We start from the raw sequence: 22,960 nt of genomic DNA, 5'->3' as shown, positions 1-22,960 counted from the left end.
TGTGTGTGTGTTATTTAAACAGAAGGACACCTATGAACCAGACTGAAGGAGGAAGTATATTTAAATATTCGTCACACAGAAAGGAGGATGTGGTTGCTTGAATTGTCTTTCTTGAGCAAGCTAATAACATGTCAACATTGTGCTGAACTGCACCGACCTGAGGTGTTGGACATTAAACACACACTGTGCACACTGAATGTCTGATGATTTCTAACTGCTGATCTTTGGTACTGAAATATGATTTGATGTTTTTTTCTGATGCTTTTGTGTGTTTATTGTATTTTTTAATCAGTCGGTGGGTAGAAAGAGTGAACTGTGAGCACAGGATTGAATGATTTAATTCAGTACAAAATAAATGAGCACCCTCTTCAATGTCCAGATGCATCATGGTACACAATATTCACTCAACATATAAAAGACAAACTAAAATGTACAATGTGCTACACTGCAGGTACAGCACATGAGGGAGGTATAAACATTAGCCATCATTTACAAAATAATACAACATTCTCCTGACAAACTCATTTTCTCCTTTTTAAAACGGGGATCATAAACACTGTTGTCCTGATAAAAAAAAACAATAAGATCAAACTAGTTGTCAGAGTCCATGTCGCTGTCTCCCCCGATAGATCGGAACTCTTCGCTCTCCTCGTCTTCACTGAGCTGGACATGGGAGAGCACAGCTGGGCCTCTCCTCCGTGCTTCATCCTCCTCGTCTTCCTCCTCCTCGCTGATGCCGTAGTCTTCTCCGTTTCCCATGCTCGAGGGCTGCATCTGACTGCGGCTCTCTGTCTCCTCATAGCTGCCGTAACTGAGACAGAAGACAGGGAAGTCAGACAGGACAGGAAGAGAGAGGTGTTTGAAGGTAGAATCCTTGCTATATCACTCAATCAATAGTTACAATGTTAGAGTGTTACAGTTTCATTTAAGCAGACACTTTTGTACATCTGAGAGTTAATACAACACAAAACAATATCATTAAGGTCAGAGGTGTTCCAGAGCTGGCTCTTTAGCTTCTTCTTAAAGGTGAAAGGGACTCTGCGGACCGAATGGAGTTCGGTAGCTCGTTCCACCACCTGGGGACGACTGAGGAGAAGAGTCTAGTTAGCGACTTAGGGCCCTGTTGTGATGGGAGCACCAGGCGCCTTTCATTGGCAGAGCGTAGTGGGCGGGACGGAGTGTAGACCTGGATGAGGCCGTTCAGGTAGACAGGAGCTGTTTTGTTGCTGTTTTGTAAGCGAGTGACGGGGTTTTGAATTTGATGCGAGCGGCGACTGGGAGCCAGTGGAGTGAAATTAGCAGCGGAGTGACATGTGCCGTTTTGGGTTGATTGAAGACCAGTCATGCTGCTGCGTTCTGGATCGTATACAGAGGTTTGAATGTGCATGCAGGAAGGCCTGCCAGGAGGGAGTTGCAGTAATAAATGCGTGATATCACGAGAGCCTGTACCAGCAGTTGTGTTGCATGCTCTAAAAGGTAGGGTGTTACGAGCTGGTTTGGATACTAGAGGGCAGAGTTTGTTAAGAGAGGAGGCTAGTGAGGAGCAGAGTGTGTCTGTAGCCTCATTTACACAGAGTTTGGTGAATTCCTTATGAGGAAGCATGGTAGCCACGACCTCATTAGAAAACTGGGTTGGTGTGAGGGATTGGATGTGAAACTCAAGTGCTCAGCTGTAACAAAGCCCGACAACGACCAATTCCAGACTTAAATCATCATTAGTAATGTTACAGAGAACTGATTTGTTTTTGCTCCCTGGGTCAGCCGTACCTGACATTGCTGTCTTCCATGTGAGGCTCATCAGGCCCGTCTCCTTCATATGACATCATGCTCTCGTCCTGCTCCATGCCCATACGAGCCGTCTCTTGAGTTCTCCGTGGAGGTGCAGGTCGCACATCCAGCTCTCTGTCGGAGTCGCTGCCGCTTTCGGACAGGTGTATGGCTGCAGGGGACACAAGATAAATCAGGACAAATGTAACACACTGTTTATATTTGTTTTATCTTTAGTAACGCTGTGACACTCACAGGAGAAAGGGTTGTCGCCCTCCTCTTCACTGGCATCATCCTCTCCATCAGACATGAGCAGGTCCTGGTACAGCACGCTGGCCTGAGCAGGGCGGTTCGATCGTCCGTCCTCGTCTTCTTCCTCTTCCTCCTCTTCATCCTGGTCGTGCAGCCGTCTGCGAGGTGGCAGCAGCATCTCCTCGTCGTCATCGTCATCCTCTAGATCTCCATCTGCATCCTCGGCCTTAAAATACATGACAGAAAACTCAGTCAAAGATTGATAAATAAGTATATCAAGAATAATAGATCATTCTAAAACGCTTTCTGTCCACTACACAAATGTTCAATAAATCGGTTTCTTACAGGAGCAGGAGTCTTTGGTTTGCCATCATCATCTTCCTCAAAGCCTTCGATGTCCACGTCCGACTCTTCCTCCCCGGGTCTTCTGCCGTGCCGACCCTGAGGGTTCAGATGATAAAAGTCTGAAAACACTCTTCAAAAGGAGAACTACTCTCATTTTAAACTGTAATGTTTTAATAAAGTTCTGTGTGACAACTTTAACACAAGCCTGTGATGAAGCAGGGTGCTCTAAGGGTAGTTTAAGGGATAGGTGGCGTGTGGTTGCGAGCCTTATTTCTGTCTCTCTCCATACCTGCCCCCCTCTCTTCTCTGGAGCAACCACTAGAGGTCTCTCAGAGAAAAGGCTGCTGGTCTCTCTGGGCAGACTCCCTGAAGGCCCGCTGTCAAACAGATCAGCAGGCTGGCCGACACCACACACAGAGCGGCACGCACAAAGGGAGAGACAAGGCAGGAGTGAAGGGAAAAACAAGGTGGGAGAAAGGAGACACTACAGTGAAGAAAACTAGATTGCACAGATGAAAAGTGAACAGTCTGGAAAGGAGAGTAAGTGCAGAAAACAAGTGAGGAAATACAGGGCCAGCAGAACTACAGGGTGTGGAGAAGACTACTGCACACAGAGAGCTGGTGTGGGACATCATAAACAGCTGGAGGCTTAAAATCTACTGTCATAGTGTGGCTAGTCCCTGGCTGCTCTCCTACCTGCGGTGTGTACGGTCCAGGCGTCATTGGGTCCAGACACTCCAGGTCTGCTGCATCCAGCGCCGCCTCTTTTGCAGTAGAGATGTCCTTCTCTAATTGGGTCAAGTGCTCGTCATACTGGAGCAAAAACAGGTCATTATTACATCACCGATTAATGTTTTATTATATAAAAAAGCTGTTACAATACCCCACATTCTACTCTGAAGAGACAAATCTCTTTTTAAGCTGCATAAAATTCATGTTGTTATAGGCTGAATAAAATTTAAAGGGCCAGTTCGCCGATTTTCAACCTTAATCCTATCATGCTATTATTGGGAGCTAATACCATTATGGTTGGAAAAAAATGGCTCTGTGCATTAGGAGGACGCTATCCACTTCTCCAATGAACCCTGGAAAACCTCCGTCAGACTACGTAAAACACGCTATCTGGCGGAGGCCAGGGAGCTCGCTAAACTACACTTCCTCAATGTAGGACGCCCGCCTCCGATTGTCATGTCTCGTTCAGAATCCTCAGGTTTGAAATGTAGACTGCAGACCTGGAGATTTTTTAGACGATACACCGATATATCCTCGTCGTATTTCAGATTCTGTACCACTCTGAGCTATTGCCTGTAGCGAAATGGTAGTATTTAACTCCAGCGTCTCTCGCTGGGCCGTTCCTTTCAGAGGGAGCGGTGCAATGCACGCTGGGTGTTGTAGGAATGTAGAATGGGCGAAACCACAAGCTGTTTGTCCAACTTTCTCCACAGCTATGGCGCCAAGTTTGAAAATTATTGCTTCTATCGATTACAGAGAACACCAGCTTTGACTGACAGTGGTTTTTTCCACTTCCAATTTCTCCTTTAAGCAATTTGGCAAATAATGCTACAATTTAATAAAACAAGTATGACGGTTTTTAAGTCTTTCTCCCTGACACTAAAATCTAAAAGTCAAAGAATCAACAAACCTCTGCCAGGGTTTGCTTGCACACATTGACAATGTCCAGGGCGGTCTTTGTGTAAGGACTGTCTGGACCTGCGAGGGACACACAGAGTACAAGCGCTTCAGACGAGATCTCAACTAAACTCAAGGACTCTGCTCTAAGGTATTGATGTGAAATTTTAGAGGTGAAAATAAAACGATGTTAACACCTTTACCATTGTACTTGATACTGTTGGTGTGAATGAGACCAACATCAGAGAGGAACACCTCTCTGTTCTGGTATTTGTGTTTGGAGATGTTCTGTAAAAAACAAAACATAAAATAAGTGACACTGAAAGATCATTAAAATATCAAATAAGCACATTTTTTTCAAGGTTGACTCTCACCTTACGGATACTCTCCAGATCCATAGGGTTTACGATCACCTTGTAATAATCAGGCACAAACTTCTTGTTGACAGGATGGTGAAACGGCCACGACTGTAGTGAAAGGAGAAATTCAGAAGGTCATTAACTTATTCCACATGTGAACGGATCTAAAGTAGAGTCAGGTGAGAAAACAGTGACTCACGTCTGGAACCACCATCATTTTCTGAGTCACAATGTTGTCCAGGATGAAGGAGAAGGCCACCTGATCGTCATCATCTAGTAAGGGGTTGATGGCTTTCTCCAGCCTCACCAGCCTGTCCTCCTTCTGCACACACACACAGACAAAAGTTAAATTGACAAAACAGCAGGAAAATGTGAAATAAGACAAAATATCTACACCCACCTCTTTGAGTTTAGCATCGCACAGGTCCAGCATGGACTGAGCTACCTGTGTTATTGGATGTTTTGCCCCTGTTGGAACAAAAAGAGAGAGACATCTAAACTCTTTGATGCTTAAATTGAAAATCCAGCTCAGTTAGACCCGAGTCTGTTTTTAGAGAGGCGGTGAAACATGCTCTCGTGTTACTGTACCGTTGTAGGTGGCGCTGTTTTTGACGATGACTTCCACTGCTTCGCGGAACTCGTCCCTGGACGGGTACATCCGCTTACGTACGTTCTCCCTCAGCGTCTGCAGGTCCATGGGCCGCGTTATGATCTTATAGTAGTCCTTCACAACCTTGGCATTGACCGGTGTGTGGAACGGATACGTCTACATAGAAGATGCAGAGAAAGTTAAGATGAGACAACAGAGCAGTAAGGGTTTAATGAGTGTGAATATGACAGATCTTACGTTGGGGTGATCCCGCATGTCGTTGATGACGCTCTCTAGCACAGAAGATAAAGTCACCATGGGGTCAGTGCGTCTGCGGTGGATGGCCTTGTGCGGTTTCTGAGATTATAAGAGAGAAGCAAATGATCAGCTAATGAGACTCTTTGTTCAGAGTATGTTAGAACAAGCTGTAAAAACACTACTCACATTGAGATAGTCACAGTGCACAGCGCTGCCTACGCGTCTCTTCTTCTTCGGTGGGAGCTGTTGCTTGGGGAACTTGAGCACTAAAGACTTTCTGCGCACCTCATCAGCACTGTTAAAGAAAGAAAGGTTAGCAACCGAAGAGAAAAGAGGCCACAGGACATGTGTTTAATAAAAACAATCCACTACCTCTCAATGAGCTGTTTGCCCAGCACGATCTTGGTGCCCTCCACCTTGATCAGCTCCTCGTTGTCGTTGTGTATGACGGTCTTCTCCAGCTCCTCCTCCTGCTCCTCTGTCATAGCGACGGGGTTAGAAGGCGGGGCGTTGGTCTGATAGTACAGCGGACAGAACTTGTTGGTCCTCATGTGTCCAATGGCTCCACACGCGCCGCACTTTAGCTAGCGGAAAGAGGCAAACATTAAGGAACGCGAAAAATAATCTGCTTGTGCTGAATGATGATAATACTGAAAGAAAAACACTACAACTGGTAGGTACTAAAAAGCTGTCAAGAGAAAGGTAAAAGAGAGAGTAAAATACTGAGTCAGCAAGCTTACTTTTACCTTGAGGTCGGGTCTCTCTTTGACCTTCTTGGCCTTCTTCTCTGGCGGCCCCTTGATCTTGTCCTTCTCTTGGTTTCTCTTCAGCCTCCTCAGCTGCTCCTGGATACGCCGGCGCTCCTTCCTCATCTCTTCTCGGTGCTGCTCATCGAAGAGGGCAAACTTTCGTCTGCAGACACAAAGACACACAAAACTGGCCGTTTAACATTCACTAGTTCAGGTGTCATGATGGCACGGAGATAGTTACCGGAAAACCCAGGATATAAATCACAACGGAATATAAGACGCAGTCTGTTTTTAGGTGCAGCCCAGGAGGAAAAAAGGTTTTTGTATAGCTATTAATTGATAAAACATATATACAATTTATTTTAACACCATTTCAATAGCTGGCAGCCTACGGTAACGTTGATTGTTGAGGATGGTGGTGCATGTCCGTGACAAAGCTTTAGCTATAGCGCCATCGTCTGGGTAAAATACCGAACACAATAAAATACCTTACTGCATTTTATACTGGCATATTGGTCGCTCTGGTATACAGGACGCAGCCCACTTTTTAGATGTAAAAAAAAATTCTAAAAGTGCGTCTATACACCAAATTTTAAGGTAAGTAGCACAAATCTACTATGGTGAATGCAGCAATATTAGGCTGACCTAGTAGTATTTTATAAATACAAATAAGCACAAATCTACCAGCTAAATGATTTGACATAAATGCGAGATATATTGCAAATGCATGTCTTGTGCATCCGCATCAAAACTTGCATACAAATGATTACAGTTTTGTTGAACGTTGGAGCACTATGATGAGAAGATTATCCATTTTTATTCATAAGACAGCTTAATAAAGAGCAGCCTTCAACAGATGTCAGTAATCCTGACATGGTTACATTCAGTCCACTGGCTCACTACCAGGGATCAAAAGCTCACAGTTTGACGAGTGAGAGACTCACATGAACTCATCATCCTTGGTGGTTCTGATCCTGGTGTAGGCATCGATGACGGAGGCCTTGCGTACTGTCTCACAGCGGACGTACTCCTTGCCGTCCTCGTCCCTGAAGGTGCGATAGATCTTGAGTCGCCGTCCTGTCGCTGAGGAGTTTAGACTGGTGACGGAGGATGTGTCATCATCCTTGTGGGAGCTGGTGGATAAGGAGCTGGCTGTATAGTGAAAGGAAGGAGAGCTTACATTTAGAAACAAAAACAATTTCTTTTAACCTAACGCAGCTAATGCAGATGTGTTCTCAGTGCACGAACAAAGACTCACACAAGCCTTTGCGTCGCTCCTTGCGTCCCTTGTGGTCACGATCGCTCTCCTCGCCCATCAGCATCCTCTGCAGCTCCTTCCGCTCCTGCTCCTCCCTCTCGCGGGAGAGCTGGGAGCTGGTCTTCTTGTTCTGCAGCATGTTCTCGATGTTTTTCCCCATCTCCTCAAAGTCGCTGTCCTCTGCTGAGCTGCTGTCTGTGTCTGTGGAGAGCACCTCTGTCGACTCCAACACCCTGTGGGGGGGCGCAACGAGGGAAAACACTCAAGATGTGCTCAGACAGAATCCTTAATACACATATATAACACAGAATAAGAGTCTCACTTGTTCTGCAGGTCAAAGATCCTCTGGCACTCTTCCTTGTATCGCTCCTGGTGTTCAGCAACCGAGAATCGAGAGCCTCGGGCAAACTTGCTCATGGGACCTTCGCCTGAACGTGCCTGTTCTGTGGACATGGTTCTCACCACGTCAATCACCTCCCAACGTGACAGCTTCTTGATCTGAGACAAATCAAAACAGATACAGCGAAACAACCCAATTTAAAAAGTAAATCCACTTCTTTTTGCAGTAGTCACCATTTACAAACCTTCAAAGTTTTACTGACCTTGATCTACAGTCAGATTTTTCAAGCCTTCATCTGTGCTCACATATCACCAGGTCTTACCTCTTCCTCTGGGACACCGAACTTGCGCAGCAGCTGCTTTGCATTCTTCAGTGAGAGCCTCCTCAGGTCAGCGTCTGTCCCCGTCACTGTCTTCTTGGCGGGCTGTGGCTCTTTGTCATCCTGAATAACGCACAATGTCGACGGTTTTACCCTCTATACTTAATCAAGACAGAACATGGGTGTGGCAGACTAGTCTTTTAACAATCAGACCTTCTGCTGAGTGGGCTTGTTGGGCACTTTGACGTAGGAGAACCCCTCTCCGCAGCCCGTAGGATCGGCCACACCTGTCACCTCCAACAGGCACTTCCCCTTCATGGCGGATATGAAGGCTCTTGTTGTGTTCCAAGGAGCTGTCCGCACCTACGATGTTTGAGACGGGATCAGTGAGTTTGTTATCTCAAGTTGAGAAAGTCCATTGTGAGAAAGTGCTTGGATCAATACCTCATCATCGATCTTCATCTGAAAGTCCTCCTCGTTCTCCTCGTCCGGAGCAAAGAAGGATTTCTCACCGTATCCAGCATCCTAAAGGAGGGCAGAATGACTGTTAGTGCCGCATGACTCACTTTTGTTAATCATTTGAAGTTATTATTAGGCACACGGTGTTACCTTGAGTCTCTGCTCTGCCACCAGCATGCTATAGTAAGAGCAGCACTGCTCTGGAGAAACCATGGCTCTGATCTCCTCCTCTGTGGGCAGCCTGAAGTCAGGCTTCAGCACCCACCAGTTAGAGTCCATACCTGGGAGGAGGACAACACACTTTCAGACGTTCTCTCTGACCTGCAGCGTTTCTCTTAATCAGAGGTACACATGTCAAAGAGAAGGAATTACAACCACAACTTGCTGATATAATAAATACAAAAAATGAGCTCCCTTTTCTTTATACTGTCCTTAGTCTACATCTTACCTTTGGGGTATAATCCATAGTCGGCGTATATAGCTCTGACCCTGCTCAGATTCCTCTCTGTCAATTCAAGGCACACACACTGCTGAGCTCATGGCTCATTAGGTTCTCTCTACAACCTCAACACTGCTGATGTAACACAGCTGGGTTAGGTTAGTCCATCACATGACAATGACCACTGACAGACTGGTGCAGAGGTGATGTACGAGTGATATACCTGTACGCTTGAAGTCAGCGCAGAGTTTGAGTCGTTTCCTGATGCTGCTCTCCGAGTGCGAGGGAAAAGCTTTCTTTATGTCCTCCATGCGGATTCTGCGGGGTCGATCTTTGCTCTTCCAGAACAGGCGGTAAATAAACACCTACAGAAGACACACATGAGAGCTGAGCTCTTTCAATAGCAGCTCGTGTTCTGCGAGATGTCAAGCAAACAAACAAACCTGTAGGAAGTCTCTGATGTGAGTATTGGCTCGTTTGGAGTTTGGCCCTGGAACCTCAAACAAAGGGCACTGCTGACCGACTACAATAATGTCCACAATCTCTCTGATGTAGTAGCCGTGTCGCGTCCGCAGGACCAGGAAGTCGGTCTCCGGCATCTTGTGCAGGTAGATCGGAGCACGGAAAAGGTTGTTTTCAAAGGCCTGAAAGAAAAAGACACAGCATCTCACGGTGTGCCAGGATAACAGACGAGTGAGGCTGCACATCATTGATGTAATCTGAAAACTGAATCTTTGATGACACTGACCTGCAGCAGCTGTCCTGGATGCAGAGAACCAAGGAACGGGGAGGTGTGGCAGTACACAGTCTCACCGTATTTACAGTCGGGCGCTCCAGGATCCTTTCCAGGTTTCTGAAGAAAACAGTAAAGTTAAAATAATGTGCTTTAACAACTCTGTCCAACTATTGTGATGAGCTGATTTTGGCGTCTGCATGTTCCATGAAGTAAAACACCAGAATAAAAGACACAACTAATCTGCAAACGATAAAACTGCAGTATCCATCCACATATAAATCCATTCAAACTTATCGTGTGATGAAAACACAGACTGCACTCACTCTTTTGTAGTAGTTTTTGATCTTCGTGGCCATGCCCACTTGCATGATGAGCGGTGCGTACTCTTCACTGTACTCTGACAGGATCAGATCTCCATCTTTGCCCGTCAGGTCCTGCGGCGTTCGCATGAAGAACATGTCTCCTCCTCCTGATGCCTGTCGCTCCTGCTCTCTCATCTATACATACAAATATTAACACATTCACTGAGTTAACTGTTTATCAGCAAAAAAACAACATGTTCTGCTTGTAGTGAGCAGGGTGGCACCTTCGCCTTCTTCTTGATGTGTTTGAGCAGCGGCTGGACAGCGTGTGGACCGGGCTGAGCCAAAGCTCCAAACGAGTACTTCTTCAGAGCCGGACGATGAAACTGGCGCAGCTTCATGGGCCCCATGTGAGTGGGGAAGAAGGGCTGCCTCAGCTCCAGAGCCGGGATGGAGTGCTGTTAAAGACACAAACATTTACTCAATCCATCATGCTTCATTTCATGCTACACCTTTTTTTTTTTTGCTAAGATTTCACAGGTCATGGCTCTCATGTCCTGTTGGCTGTACCTGGATGATGTTGCCACCAAAGGTGCCTCTCAGGCCCTGCTGTTTGGGATAGTAGAACTCATCATTGGAGAGGTTCCAGGGGTCCTTCACTTCGGGTTGGGACATGTTCTGAGTAGAGAATAAACATGTATCTCAATGAAAGAAGTCTCAATCAAACCTTTCCTGTGCTTAAACTAAGTTGTAGGAACTATTCTCACTCTTCCGTACTGCTTAGTCAGAGTGTTACACTGTGTAGCCTCAGGTGGCAATATTATATCAAGGTCATTTCACCATATCCGCTCTCTCTTCACAGAGCCTTGATCTTCTCTAATAGATGCATATTTTACCATTTTCTGTTTCAAATGACCTCCGTCTCCTCAACATCATAATGTACCATTTCATTTCATGCGCCTTCGACGGCCCTGATGAGGCAGCGTACCTGCTGTGGCTCATCTTTTATCACACCAGTCTTCCCCAGCAGGATGCGGCTCTTTTTGATTGCAGTTTCCTTCTTGTTCTCCTTTGATGGGGAATGAGACGTCATCTCCTCCTTTTCATTAGGAATTTCTACAAGAGACAACAAATCAGGGGGAAACAAATTAAAACACTACTGTAGAATAAAACAAATGATGCATCTTCACATTATACCACCTGTCTATATATAATGCTAAATGCAATAAACTAGAAGCACACAGACTTATAACCTCAGTGAAGTGACAGCCCTACGCCTCTGAAATACTGTCTACAAGAGTTGAACATTTTCCTACAAACTAACATAATAAGCTCTGTTTTATCGACATAGATTAGAAAAGTTGGACCACATAGGAAACTTCAGAAACTTCATACTGTAGATATTATATATACATTTTAAAAACAGGTTGAAGGAGCAGTTTTCCCCTGGAAAAAGCCGCTGTCAGTCAAAGCTGGTGTTCTCTGTAATCGATAGAAGCAAAATATTTGAAATTGGCGCCATAGCTGTAGAAAACGTTTTACAAACAGCTTGTTATTTCGCCCATTCTACATTCCTACAACACCCAGCGTGCATTGCGCCCCTCCCTCTGAAAGAAACGGCCCAGCGAGAGACGCTGGAGTCAAATACGACCATTTTCGCTGCAGGCAACGGCTCAGAGCGGTACAGAATCCAAAATACGACGAGAATATATACCGGTGGATCATCTAAAAAATCTTCTGCAGTCTACATTTCAAAGCCGACGATTTTGAACGAGGCATGACATCGGAGGCGGGCATCCTAGATTGAGGAAGTATAATTTAGCGAGCTCCCTGGCCTCCGCCAGATGAAGAGTTTAACGTAGTCTGGCGTAGGTTTTCCAGGGCCCGTTTGAGAAGCGGATAGCGTCCTCCAAAGGCACAGAGCCTAAATGCATTTTTTTTCCTACCATAATGGCATTAGCTCCCCGTAATAGCATGATAGGACTGAGGCTGAAAATCGACAAACTGGCCCTTTAATATGTCACCCAACCAGATGGGAACTTTGAACATACCTAGGATAATATTTTCATCATTGGGATCCAGTGTAAGTACAGGAGGCATGAGCATGCGGTCCATCTCCTGGTCATCCCAGATAATGTTATCTTCCCAGCGTCCGTACACTAACTCCTCGCTGTCAATGGGGAAAATGGAGAACCAGGGGGAGTCTTCTTCATGAGAGGCTGTGCAGAAAGAAAAGCAAACAAAGACACAGAAAATGAGAAGTAAGTAAAAATGGTCTGGTGACTTTTTCATTTGTATAAAACATAAACTCACAGTGATTATCATGGCTGTTTTTCTCCCTCTTAGAGCCAGAGATCGAAGAAGCTTTGGGCATAGGTGGAGGCGTAGGTGGCACCAGCTGGGAATTACTTCTTGTCAGACCTGTAAACAGATGTTTATAATACTTTTACACACATAAAAACCTTTTCTTTTGGTACTGTTGTTTTGCCACTACAATGTCTTCCGTGCTTTATGTAGTATGAAGCTTGCATCACAAAGTAAACCCATTTTAAGATGCACATCTTCTCTTCTGTTGTCTTACCCTGCTGTGCGTTGTAAGCATTGGCATTGCGGGTCATGCTGGAGGGCAGCCACCCGGCCAGGCTGGCTCGCTGAGTCTTAGTTCCCTTGTGTTTTACTTCCTCCCCGTTCCAGATAATATCGTCCTCCCATTGCAGCTGCGTGACCATCAGGAAGAGCTCGTTCTCAAGGGCTTGCCTTTCCTTATCGCCACCTTCGTTATCATCATCTTCATTTCCGTCGTCGTCCCGCATCATAAACTAGAGACACATCATACAAAATATCAGTAACACAATGAGTATAATTCTCCTGTTATTGCCACAGATGTCCAGGTCTGCATACCTCATGTGCAGTCTCTGTTATTTCTTTAGGCTCCTCCTGCCTCGGAGGATCATCGGACTCTTCTTTTAGCTTGAAACCATAGTTGAAGTTGCTTCCGTCCTCAGTGACACCCAGCATGTCGTACCAGAGCTGTGCAGGACCGTACCTCCATTCTGCCACTTTAGGTCGAGACTCTGCCTCCTTGTCGCCGTCACCACACGTTTGTGAGAACTTGGATTCAACTGGAGCCATCATGGTGATCTGGATGGCACAGAAAAGTTATGTTATAGCTGGTTAGAGGGACATATTGTGCGTAAATACTAGCTGATAATATGAGAGCCTACAATGAAAGATTTACCTCATCATCAGAGAGACACTGCTCTGGGGGTGGAGCGGCTGCATACTCGTAAATCCATCCAGACTTCTTCTCCTGGCTCTGCTCTGTGGACTCTCCTTCAGGAGGAGGTGTCCCAGGCTGAGGGTCACGGTGCTTCCTCTTCTTCTTCCTGCGGGCACTCCTCCACACTGATGGCATGTTCTTTCCAGGACCAAACAGCCTTAAGAACCTCAGCACCTTATAGTACATCAGGGACAGGGGGTGTTAGTTCACTCCTTGATCTTAAAGTGATAATAAAATAAAACTTGAAAAGTGGCGTTACCCTTCCTGGCCTAAACTCGGGGAAGAGCTCAGTGACACCAGGCAGCGCTTTGGCAGCATCCTTCTGCATGATGCCAGCAAGAGGGAGGGTGAGACTGTCTGGGGGGCCGCCAGACCCCAGGCCCTGGCAGGGACGATCAGTTTCAGACTCAGAGTCTGAGGAGCTGCTGAAGTCAACCTTATCAGCAGTAGAGGATGGTGCAATGATGGAGGGCAGGATGATGCCATCACCCTCTTCACTAACTGTGAGGAGAGAACAAGGCAGATCACAGCAAAGCAGAGAGGATCAAACTAACCTAACCTGAGTGGATGTCAAGTTTAATATATGATCAAGTGTAGTATCTGCTCAATTTCTCTACAGGGACTAGTTACGAGTAAACGTGTCTTACCAGTTGGGCTCTGAGTGGATGGTTCCTCTTTCTTAGCAGCTGTAGGAAGACTTGGTGGTGGTGGAGGAGGCATAAGCTTAGAGTCGATATCCTCGCTGTCGGCATCATAATCATCCTCATCATCTACAATAGGTATATTTTAAAATTCAATCAATTAGAATAAATTAAAAAGTAAAAAGAAATACAACAACAATTTGGAATCATTGGTATGGTTGAATACAAATTTGGATTTGGGAAACTTGTACCTTATTTTAAAAGATGACATCAGTTTTATACATCTCAGGGAAATTTAAAGATAGATGTGTATTTTTTGTTAATTGTAACAACAATTAACACAAATTTGCCTCTTTGGAGCTGCAAGGTGATCACCTGTTTTCCTGCTGGGCTGCAAAGTCTCCATGGCCTGACGGTACTTCTTCGTCTCATCCTCAGCAACCTCACTGATGTCAGAGTAATCAACTGCATCTTCAGTACTTTTCACCCAACCTGGATGACAACAAACATTAAAAATGTTACTCCATCCTGTTCCCGATTAAATAAATGCAACGTTCCTTTTTTATATATAATCTAACCTTCTGAATCCACACTGCCAGAATCTCTGTTTTCCTCTTGATCCTCCTCGTCATTGGCGGTGATCTCTGTAATGAGTGAGCCAAGACCCAGAGTACCCAAACCAGCCAAGTGCTTTTTGGACTCCTGGGGTGAGAATAATAAGCAGACAAAGAACAGAAAGTCGATATAAGCAGTGAAAATAAAACCTTACCTGACTCTAACAGTTAAGTGTAGAATATGGTACATTTTAAAACCATTTCTATCATGAATTCAAATACCACTTAGAATGACTCCTAAATTTGCTGCAGAAAAAGATCTTTTAAACACCCACATTGTCCAAAACACTGTCATCCTCTAGCTGTCCATCTTCGTTGATGTTCCCAAATAGGAAGCCAGTGATGGAGAAAGGACGATCCTGGTCCTCGTCACTGTCTGAGTCCGACATCCTAAAGGGATCACATTTATAGTTCAAGCATTTGGTTCATCTTCTTATTGTGACTGACAGGCATAACTTAAAATCATGTGATGATCCTGCCTGAGTGATGGAGGCACTCTGTTCTTCACAACATTGACGCGCTCATTTCGGATTTCTGTAACGTTACTCACTTTCTTGTAGTCTTCCTAATTTATGAAAACGTACTGGGACTATAAAAAGCTTGACTGTCGTTTTGATCTGACACTCTTTGCTGTCCTGCAATGAAGTGAAGAGTTAGCGTTGGCTAACGTAAGCTAATCCTTTATTTGATGGAAACAGAACATAAGAAATGTCATAAATGCAACTTACCTTTCGGGACCACCTTCCTATTAAGCCAGCTTTGTTTCTCCTGAATGGTATTAATGAATACAGTTCACCCACAATTCAGCTTTGCAAAGTAGCTAAGTTGGCTAATGTTTGCTAATGTTTGCTAGACAAAATAACTAGAAATACGTTAAACTAAAACATGTTAAAATGTTTCCTATTTAGCCTGCTTAATCAGTTAAATGTGCAAATAATAAAACATCAAAAATGAATTTAATCCAGTCTTTACATGAGAAGTTCGTCTTAAACTTTTTGTTTATATTTATCTGGCGCCGCAGCGTACTGCAGTCAGCTGCACCGCCAGCTAAGCTAGTTAGCTAGCCTAGCATAAAGTCCACGTGACCCGGATGGACATGGTGAGGCGTTTAAGTTCTCCCTAGAAACTGGGAAACTGTTGAGTTTCACAAATAAGCGAAATCTTCAACACCCGAACCGTAATAGTTGGCAACATGTAAGTGTGCCTAACAGCGTGCCGAATTCCTTCAAAAGGTATTTCTCCATTATGCTGCATTTAATCAAATGAATATCTGTCCCCAATGATCCCAAAAAGTATTTGAAAGTTGACTTATCTTTGATGTTTGATGCTGCTGTTCGTTCTTGGTAATGCATCCTACGCACTGCAGATTTATGGCCAAGGTCAATTAATTTTAATAATTTATTACATTCTTCCTTAGTCACTCCTTTCTTTGTGACATGATATATCTCCTTTTATATGGACCCTGGAAAATGGCAGCAATTGTTAACAATTCTATGGTAGCTTCTTATCAATGCTGCCCATTTAAATTAATTCCCTTATGCAACCAAGACTTTGTAAAGCTATTTTAATATTTCCATAATACCATTTCTCCTATACTTGTTGGAATGGTAAGTAAATATCACAATAGCATTTTTACTAGCAAAATATTTTATTTTTTAAATATATACAACTTTGTTTAAGAAATCCATTACTAAATTGTAATATCTTTAAATCATTTAAAAGTCAAAGTGGCATTTTTAACACTTATAACCTTAATAGGTTAGCTATTGCAAACACATAATCTGCTAACAACATTGTTACAACAACAACAAAACTTATATAGCTTTTGCCAGTCACATGTATTTGGACTTATAATTCCAGATATTCAAAATTACATTTTGGATATCTGCAATAGAATTAGTATGAGGGGAAATAAACCTTTCATACATACAACCCAATTGTTACAAGCATGTTTGAATCAGCTATTGAAAATGAAAAAAATCTTTTCACATTTCAACAGATTTCCACGTTACATCTGTAGATATTTGCTCTGCAATTACATTGTTTCTGGTCGTGATTCAAATCATTTATAACTGAAATTACTTAACACCAATTAGTCAAAACGAATTTTGGATGTAATATTGGATATCTGTTTTTTAAATTACGTCTAGAAACAATTGGACTGTACATCTAAAATGGGAGTTTTCCTTACTACAAATTGTATTGCAGATATATCTGGTATTTGATATCTGAAATTGAAAGCCCAATACACAACTGATGCTTTCTAGGAAGAATGTCATTGAGGATATCCGAGATGTTCTTTTTGATTAGGAAGGGTTAAATAAAAAATAAATAATTTCTGCTTGTAATAATGCTATTGTGGGTATCTTCAATTACAATGCTGACTGGTGAGAATACTATAATGGATATCTAAAATGTAATTTAAGACAGGAGTGTAGTCTAATTAAATGTTGAAGCGCCCATGTATGCAGAGCTTTCTCTCCAGGGCGATAGACGTCTGAAAACAGAGCTTGTATATGATTGTTGCAGCTTTTCTAATCTCACAACTGCAGCAGCAGAAGAGTTCTTGAAAATGTTTAAGTCACGGTCACATTTTCCTCAAACAGAACAAATTGACTCATTAAAACCAATTATTCACGAGGAAAGAAGCTGTTAACCTGAAAGCACCAGATGTTATTTTATAGTCTACTTAACTTCTTTAATTAACCTCTGTGTGCTGAAGTATGTGCCCTTTTAATCACATGCATGAAGTGTATGTAGCGTGTTTGAAAGCTGGTAAAATTACATATTAACAGTGTGTGTTTCTGTTAATGCTCAATCCTCTCCACTTCGGTTTCCCTTCATCAACTGGCTGCAGTATGAATGAGTACATTTACATTGGTACACTCTTAAAGCATACATCTTACCATTGACAGGATGTACTGTAAAATGGCACGTTATATATATATATATAGTTGTAATCCTTAAATGGTGAAAATAAACCATATGTTCTACTGAACTATATAATTTTATCAAAACTGTAGGGTTCCCAAATATCTGAATCTTAAAAGTTTAACAGCTTAATGTTGAATAAAAAAAAAACCAAACAACAGTTTAGCCAGTTTTAATAGTTTTAAAACAGTTGGTTTGGAAAAAAGTACAAAAGTGATCCTGGACGCCACAGTATGAAACCAGCCCAATAATGCAAGGTGAAAGGTGTGTTCCTTTAAAAAGCATCTTCTACAGACATGTTAATTTCAACTGGCCTTACCATACACATACTGTACTCACTAAAACAGATACAAGCAATAGTTTAAATACAATGGCTGACCCCAGTAATACATTTACAAGTGATTCTTAGAAAACTAATTAAAAGGGAGGGAAAAAAGAAGTCTGACCACAATGCCATCCGGTGTCTGGCAGTAAATCATGCAGTTTACAATCGTTCCACTAAAGAGAAACAGCAAAGCACTACAGCTGTCACACAGTGAGAGAGAGGGCAGCCGAGAGGTGTCGCTCCATCAGACAGCCTCTCAAAGTGTTCATTGGTTGAGTTATGAATTGTTACTGAGAGAGTTCTCTACTGTTGAGCAGCAGCTCAGTGGTCACCCTTCCCACGTTTGCATACATTGTAAAGTTGCACAGGGTCTCCATTAAGGAGCGCTTGTCTTTCACAATCAATTTAGAAAAATATAACTAATCACTATTGAAGAAAACCCCAAATGTGGGATATTCTCTTAGTATGTTGTGAGGAAATAAAAAAGCTAAGAAATACAGTTGAATAAATAAATTGCATGACATCCATAAAAATTAAGTGGATACACTGAGTCGACAGAATGCTATCCACATATGCACACCATGCTTTTTGTTTTGGCCCGGCAGTGTTAAAAACGAGGGCTCCATCCTCCGATCAATCCACAGTCACATCCTGTGATCCGCTGTAAAAGTCGACATAAAATATCTAAAATAGGTTGACATTTAGAGAAAGGTTTCTTTGATTCAACAATTGCTTTCCATGTACAACATGGTCTCTGGCTTTACCAAATTAAGAACTTATGGATGTTGGTGGCAATGAGGAAACACAGGAGGGAGACTTTCACAGTGTTACAACAATGAAGCCGCTCTGTGTTGTTACCCGCTGGCCGGCCTATTGTTAGGGCAGCAGCAGGGAACTTCCTGTCCGGTCAAACTTTTTTCCTTTAGAGAGGGCCGCCACTTGTTTCATCAGCTCCCTGTTCTTGGACTGTGGAGACAAATGAGAAGCTGTGTTAGAAGTTAGATTAAAATTTTTTCAAATCTCACTGGGAGAATCTGTAAAATTAAAACGCATATTTACACCTGAGTTCACCTGCAAACTTGATAGCATTTAAGCAGCTCGAGCTGGCTTTAGGACATTACAGTTTTAAAGCATTTACTACATTCATGCTTAAGTGTTTTGCCCAACTTGGGGCAACCTGCAGCTAGTTAAACCAAACTGACATGAGCACATTACATGAAAAAGTCTCACTTACAAAACAACAACCAAAGTAATAAAGTTAACAGTCAGGAGTTTGACAGGAAATGGCTCAACCGATGCACTGAACGTATCCATAACAGACTGAACACTTACGCAACAGGTGACTCATCCATGTGTCACACTGACACATATATCACACACAAGAATGGTGAACTTAGGTCTAGATATACACCCGATTTTGGACTTTTCAAACCCAAAACAAGTAGAGTAAATTCATTCAGAGAATTAATTGAAGATTTTTGTGGACACCCCGTTATTGTTATGTATAAGTCGCTCTATTTGCATCATCGTAAAACAAAGAAAGAAATCTTGATGTAGGATAATGTTTGTGTGGTTGGAAGTAAAGTACATGCTCCGCTTAGTGTTTGCATGAGCACTTTTCTGACATGTGCAGATGTTGCCTACCTGCTGCTGCTCCATAGCCTCTTTGTGTGATTTCTCCATTTGGTTCATCTTCACTCTCATGTTGGACTCCTGGTACTGAAAGTCCGCTTTCAGCTCTGTGAGCTAGAGAGGAATTTAATAATCAGTAAGTTAAACAAATACAAACAACAAGCGGTGATGTAGCTTTGGGGAGGCTGACGACCTACCTTTCGGTCCTTCTCTAGGATGGTCTGATCCCTTTGCTGCAGAAGTCTCTTCAGAGACATCACCTCCTCTTTCAGCTGGCTGATGAGGATGAAGTTGTCAGTTCCTCCAGAGTCCATCGACTGGGTGATGGAACTACTGTTGGGAGAGAGGAAAGAGCATGAAGCCGGCGCCGTAGTCAGCATGTGAATGAGAATTTTAGACATTTAATTCTTTTCACACTTTTCATACCTGTCCCCGTTGGATGGCTTCATCTCCAGTTTTGGTTTCTTCTTTGGAGTGTCCTTCTGGATTGAAGACGATTTATGGCTGCAAAGAAAGGTAAAATGGAGATTTACAACGTGGCCCTAAAAAACTCAAATTATATATTGTTTTCTGATGAATATTACTCAGGTAAATTGAACGAATTAAAGCTTTACCTCTGCTTCCACAGTCCCTGCTCTTGTTCAGGACTCAAGCTCCCACTCAGTCTGTGAAAAATAAGTCACTGTGAGTCCAATTTTCTTTACTTCATGGAAACAGCCATATACAAGCATAAGACAGACACAAATCTTTTCACTGTCTTGACTGAGTCGCATAGGGATGGAACCACGAGACGTGATACAACAGAGGACATACTTGTGATGAGAGCTGCTGTGCCTGTGTTGGTGGTGGTGGTGATGATGGTGAGGTCTGGAGTGGTGGTCTTTCTCGTTCAGTGATGAGGAGTTGGAGGAGCCGAAGCCCTTCCTCTGCTCCTTGGTCTTCTGCAGGACACGACGGTAGGACAGAGTACAGAGCCAGCACAGCAGTTTCCCATCCACCTGTGATAGGAGACAGTAGTTAGTACGACTCCCTGCTAAACATTTACTGTTATGTTAGACTCTATGTGTGTGAGGTTTATACCTTTCTCCTGCCTTCTTCCTTGCGGTCAAAGGCGCACTGCTGTTTGCACTGCTCACAGGTCTGTGGGGGTCCATATTTCTTCTCTGAGTTGGTACAACGCTGGCACTTTGTCCCAATAAAAGCTGCAATGATGTTACAGTACTGGCAGGGTTTGGGCTGAAGAGACACAAAAGACAAAGTTTAAAGTGTAGTCACACATTATATGCCTCAAGATAAAATAAACATGAAGTCATTTAAAGGAGCCTCAGGGAAAAAAAAGGAGAAACTCACTGTTCCAAACTGTTTGACGTTCTGGGCGCATTTCTTGCAGATTGTATTAGTTTTACTGTAAAGAATAAACAGAGATCCAAAGCAGACAATGTTAAGTAATGCTCTTTGTTGTCTTAGATAATAATTGAAATCCATCACTTGGTTTAAAAATCTCACCTTTCCTGCTGAAACTCAGACCTGCAGTACGTGCACTTCACTATTGGATGTGCGATGCGACATTCCTAAGGTGACAAAACAAAGAAGCGTCAGTGCTCTTATGAACAAATGCTGGCAAAGGATCACAAATATATTTCGCAATGGACACATCAGAAACATGACTACCTCAAAAGGTGTTGTTTGTATGAGCACAACTTGACTTATGTAACACATCTTGGCTACAACATCCGTGTAAATACCAACGCCCGACTGTTTGGGTGTATGCAAGAAGTAAAGAATAGAACATATTGTGACTGCCTTTTGTTCAATAAGCACACCTTATCACGGTGTGACCGGGCTGTACCTGTACTTGGCATTCTTTAATATCTGAAAATCTTACTTGATTGCATAACACAGCTGTAAACCTATACATCAATGTGCAATGCATTCTACAATGTCGTACCTATTTATTTTTTCATATTGATGTTAAACTTTTTTACTGTGTGAATTTTTTAATGATGTTTGTCCAGCCCTCGTGTGAGTCATCAGGCATTGTTCCACACTGCCCGCTTGCGCCTCTGACTATGTACTGATTAATTTAATTTATTTATTTATTGTCTCCGACATACTTCCGATGCTGCTGTTGTGAATGTATGTATGGTCTGGGTGGACTGTAAAACCTGATAAATAAAGTTACCTGAATCTGAATTACAGTGTTCACGAGTTGCTTTAAACAGAGCTGAATCCGTGCAGACAGAAAGTGATTCAAAGAAATGTACAGCCAGAAGACTTGTAAGAGGATAAACGCACCAAGATAGCCTTCCTCTTACTGAAAAATGTCTGTCCCTGAGCTGTAAGCAACAATAACACATTGAAGCTCTACCAGAGCAACAAGTTGGCGAGTGAATAGATTAACGCCAAATCTTAAAAGTTGAATTATTTCAATGTTGCCTGAATGAGGGTGAAAAAGTAGCTGTTAAAATGCGATCTGAATGTGTTGTTGCTATCCAAATAGGGTTACAGCATTTGCGTGTCCAGGTTGGAGAGATAAGAGCTGTTACATAACCTGAGCCTGCCTAACTTGCTGCTCGTCGTTACACCATCACTCTTAGTCGGCAATAACACTGGCACGCTTGCCCACTGTTTAAGCTCGGGTGTTGTTTGTGTCTTGTTGGCGGTCATCCTCGATCACACACACTCACATACCTTGCACAGCTGCTGGCCCTGCGAAAGCTCCTCGAAGGGATACCGCTGGTTACACTTCGTGCAGGCGTACAGAGCCGATGTTGCCATTCTCTCCCAACTACTGTCACCGAGCTAGCAGAGGTTAGCGGAGTCCAGCTGCAAACTGAACAGATTAACGGCGCGGTGTTTTCTTTCTATCCGCTTACCGATTGAGAACTAAGTGTACACACACACACTGTGTTGGCATCCAGCGGTAGCTAACGTTAGCTAGCACGGCTAGGTAGGGCAACACAGAAATAGCTTAGCTGGAGGGAGCAGGCGAAGAACAATAAACTCCAAATATCTATAATCTTTAACTGCTCACACGTTATCAAACCACACAAACTTGAGGTCGACCGTTAGATATATCGCCACATAAGAAACCCGCTCGTATACGTCTAGCTATTTCTGTTAAGTTCCCAGTGTTCTCGCCAAGAAAGGTATTTTCCTGTTTTCCTTCTCTCTTTTTGTATCAACGCCGTCGTCGTCATGTAACCGGAAGTGGCCGACTGCTTCAGAAGAAGAAAGGAAACCTATCGCGACACAACATCCGTCCGCGGGATTCAAAGTTTAAAATGGGCTGAGCCAATCACACGCCTGTATTCATTCACCACAGAGCCACATAGTTTAATTATGACATTGTCTGGCATAGTTTTAACTAGTTTGGTCACCAAATTAACGTCTAAAATCCTTAGTGGTTTAGTCATACAGAGACTGAACAGTTATGTTATTATCACTCCCAGTTTTCCTTAAGAACATCTATTATGTGTGATCAGGATGCTAAACTGCCTGAAATCTCCTGCAGCATGGTTTCCATGGCTGAGCATCAGGGCCCCTAGATTGGAAATCACAAGGTAGTCACAAGTCATTTAGTGGTAACATCCCTGAAGTTTTCTGGTATGGGGGAAGGGAGGCAAAAAAGATCATTAAAAAAAACTACAATCCCAGAAACAATCTATCAGTTTGATAGATCAATCAGAGATTCTTACTTAGGCTTCGCTGTAACACTGAGCTGTTAATGCTCTGC

At 43.2% G+C, this 22,960-nt stretch overlaps 2 protein-coding genes across 5 annotated transcripts; both read right to left on the bottom strand.

Annotated features, from left to right (window-relative positions):
* Positions 1–320: 320 nt before the first annotated feature.
* Positions 321–15,326, bottom strand: taf1 (TAF1 RNA polymerase II, TATA box binding protein (TBP)-associated factor). 4 transcript variants are annotated; one of them, XM_069669591.1, is made up of 41 exons: positions 15,065–15,326; positions 14,612–14,726; positions 14,301–14,424; positions 14,098–14,214; positions 13,729–13,851; positions 13,341–13,582; positions 13,040–13,255; positions 12,703–12,942; positions 12,383–12,620; positions 12,115–12,222; positions 11,853–12,020; positions 10,790–10,917; positions 10,372–10,479; positions 10,086–10,259; positions 9,823–9,996; positions 9,512–9,616; positions 9,207–9,407; positions 8,987–9,128; positions 8,475–8,605; positions 8,310–8,390; positions 8,079–8,228; positions 7,869–7,988; positions 7,529–7,704; positions 7,207–7,439; positions 6,893–7,100; positions 5,940–6,111; positions 5,572–5,783; positions 5,386–5,494; positions 5,200–5,298; positions 4,941–5,118; positions 4,753–4,820; positions 4,552–4,674; positions 4,368–4,460; positions 4,191–4,281; positions 4,007–4,074; positions 3,061–3,177; positions 2,654–2,761; positions 2,365–2,460; positions 2,023–2,245; positions 1,768–1,939; positions 321–811 (listed from the first exon to the last, which is right to left on the bottom strand). In XM_069669591.1, exons 2-41 carry the CDS (start codon positions 14,723–14,725, stop codon positions 592–594), a joined length of 5,970 nt encoding a protein of 1,989 aa, XP_069525692.1. In that variant the 5' UTR covers position 14,726; positions 15,065–15,326; the 3' UTR covers positions 321–591. The 4 variants fall into 4 exon arrangements, with proteins under 4 accessions (XP_069525692.1, XP_069525700.1, XP_069525708.1 ...); XM_069669599.1 differs by having other exon boundaries at positions 4,197–4,281; positions 15,065–15,325; XM_069669607.1 differs by lacking the exon at positions 2,654–2,761 and having other exon boundaries at positions 15,065–15,325.
* A 2,103-nt stretch (positions 15,327–17,429) lies between these two features.
* fam76b (family with sequence similarity 76 member B) lies at positions 17,430–22,414 on the bottom strand. The gene is made up of 10 exons (XM_069670089.1): positions 21,916–22,414; positions 20,731–20,795; positions 20,575–20,629; positions 20,305–20,460; positions 20,038–20,222; positions 19,839–19,889; positions 19,651–19,728; positions 19,422–19,557; positions 19,237–19,338; positions 17,430–18,558 (listed from the first exon to the last, which is right to left on the bottom strand). Exons 1-10 carry the CDS (start codon positions 22,000–22,002, stop codon positions 18,469–18,471), a joined length of 1,005 nt encoding a protein of 334 aa, XP_069526190.1. The 5' UTR covers positions 22,003–22,414; the 3' UTR covers positions 17,430–18,468.
* Positions 22,415–22,960: the final 546 nt, after the last annotated feature.

This window comes from Semicossyphus pulcher, unplaced genomic scaffold (genome assembly GCF_022749685.1).
Source record: "Semicossyphus pulcher isolate SPU_LCO1_2020_fin unplaced genomic scaffold, fSemPul1.0.p SCAF_10, whole genome shotgun sequence".
Classification (NCBI taxonomy): Eukaryota; Metazoa; Chordata; class Actinopteri; order Labriformes; family Labridae; genus Semicossyphus; species Semicossyphus pulcher.
The sequence above is the reverse complement of the archived record's forward strand: the minus strand, read 5'-3'. Positions and strand labels throughout refer to the sequence as shown.

Bases quoted from the DNA above. Each gene is read 5' to 3' on its own strand.
- fam76b (XM_069670089.1), bottom strand. From the start codon at position 22,002: ATGGCAACATCGGCTCTGTACGCCTGCACGAAGTGTAACCAGCGGTAT. The intron at 20,796-21,915 runs GTATGTGAGTGT...TTGTCACCTTAG, and splicing joins AGGGCCAGCAGCTGTGCAAG to GAATGTCGCATCGCACATCC. The intron at 20,461-20,574 runs GTGAGTTTCTCC...GTGTCTCTTCAG, and splicing joins ACGTCAAACAGTTTGGAACA to CCCAAACCCTGCCAGTACTG.
- taf1 (XM_069669591.1), bottom strand. From the start codon at position 14,725: ATGTCGGACTCAGACAGTGACGAGGACCAGGATCGTCCTTTCTCCATC. The intron at 14,425-14,611 runs GTGGGTGTTTAA...TTCTCACCCCAG, and splicing joins ATGACAGTGTTTTGGACAAT to GAGTCCAAAAAGCACTTGGC. The intron at 6,112-6,892 runs GTGAGTCTCTCA...TTGTGTCTGCAG, and splicing joins ACCAAGGATGATGAGTTCAT to ACGAAAGTTTGCCCTCTTCG.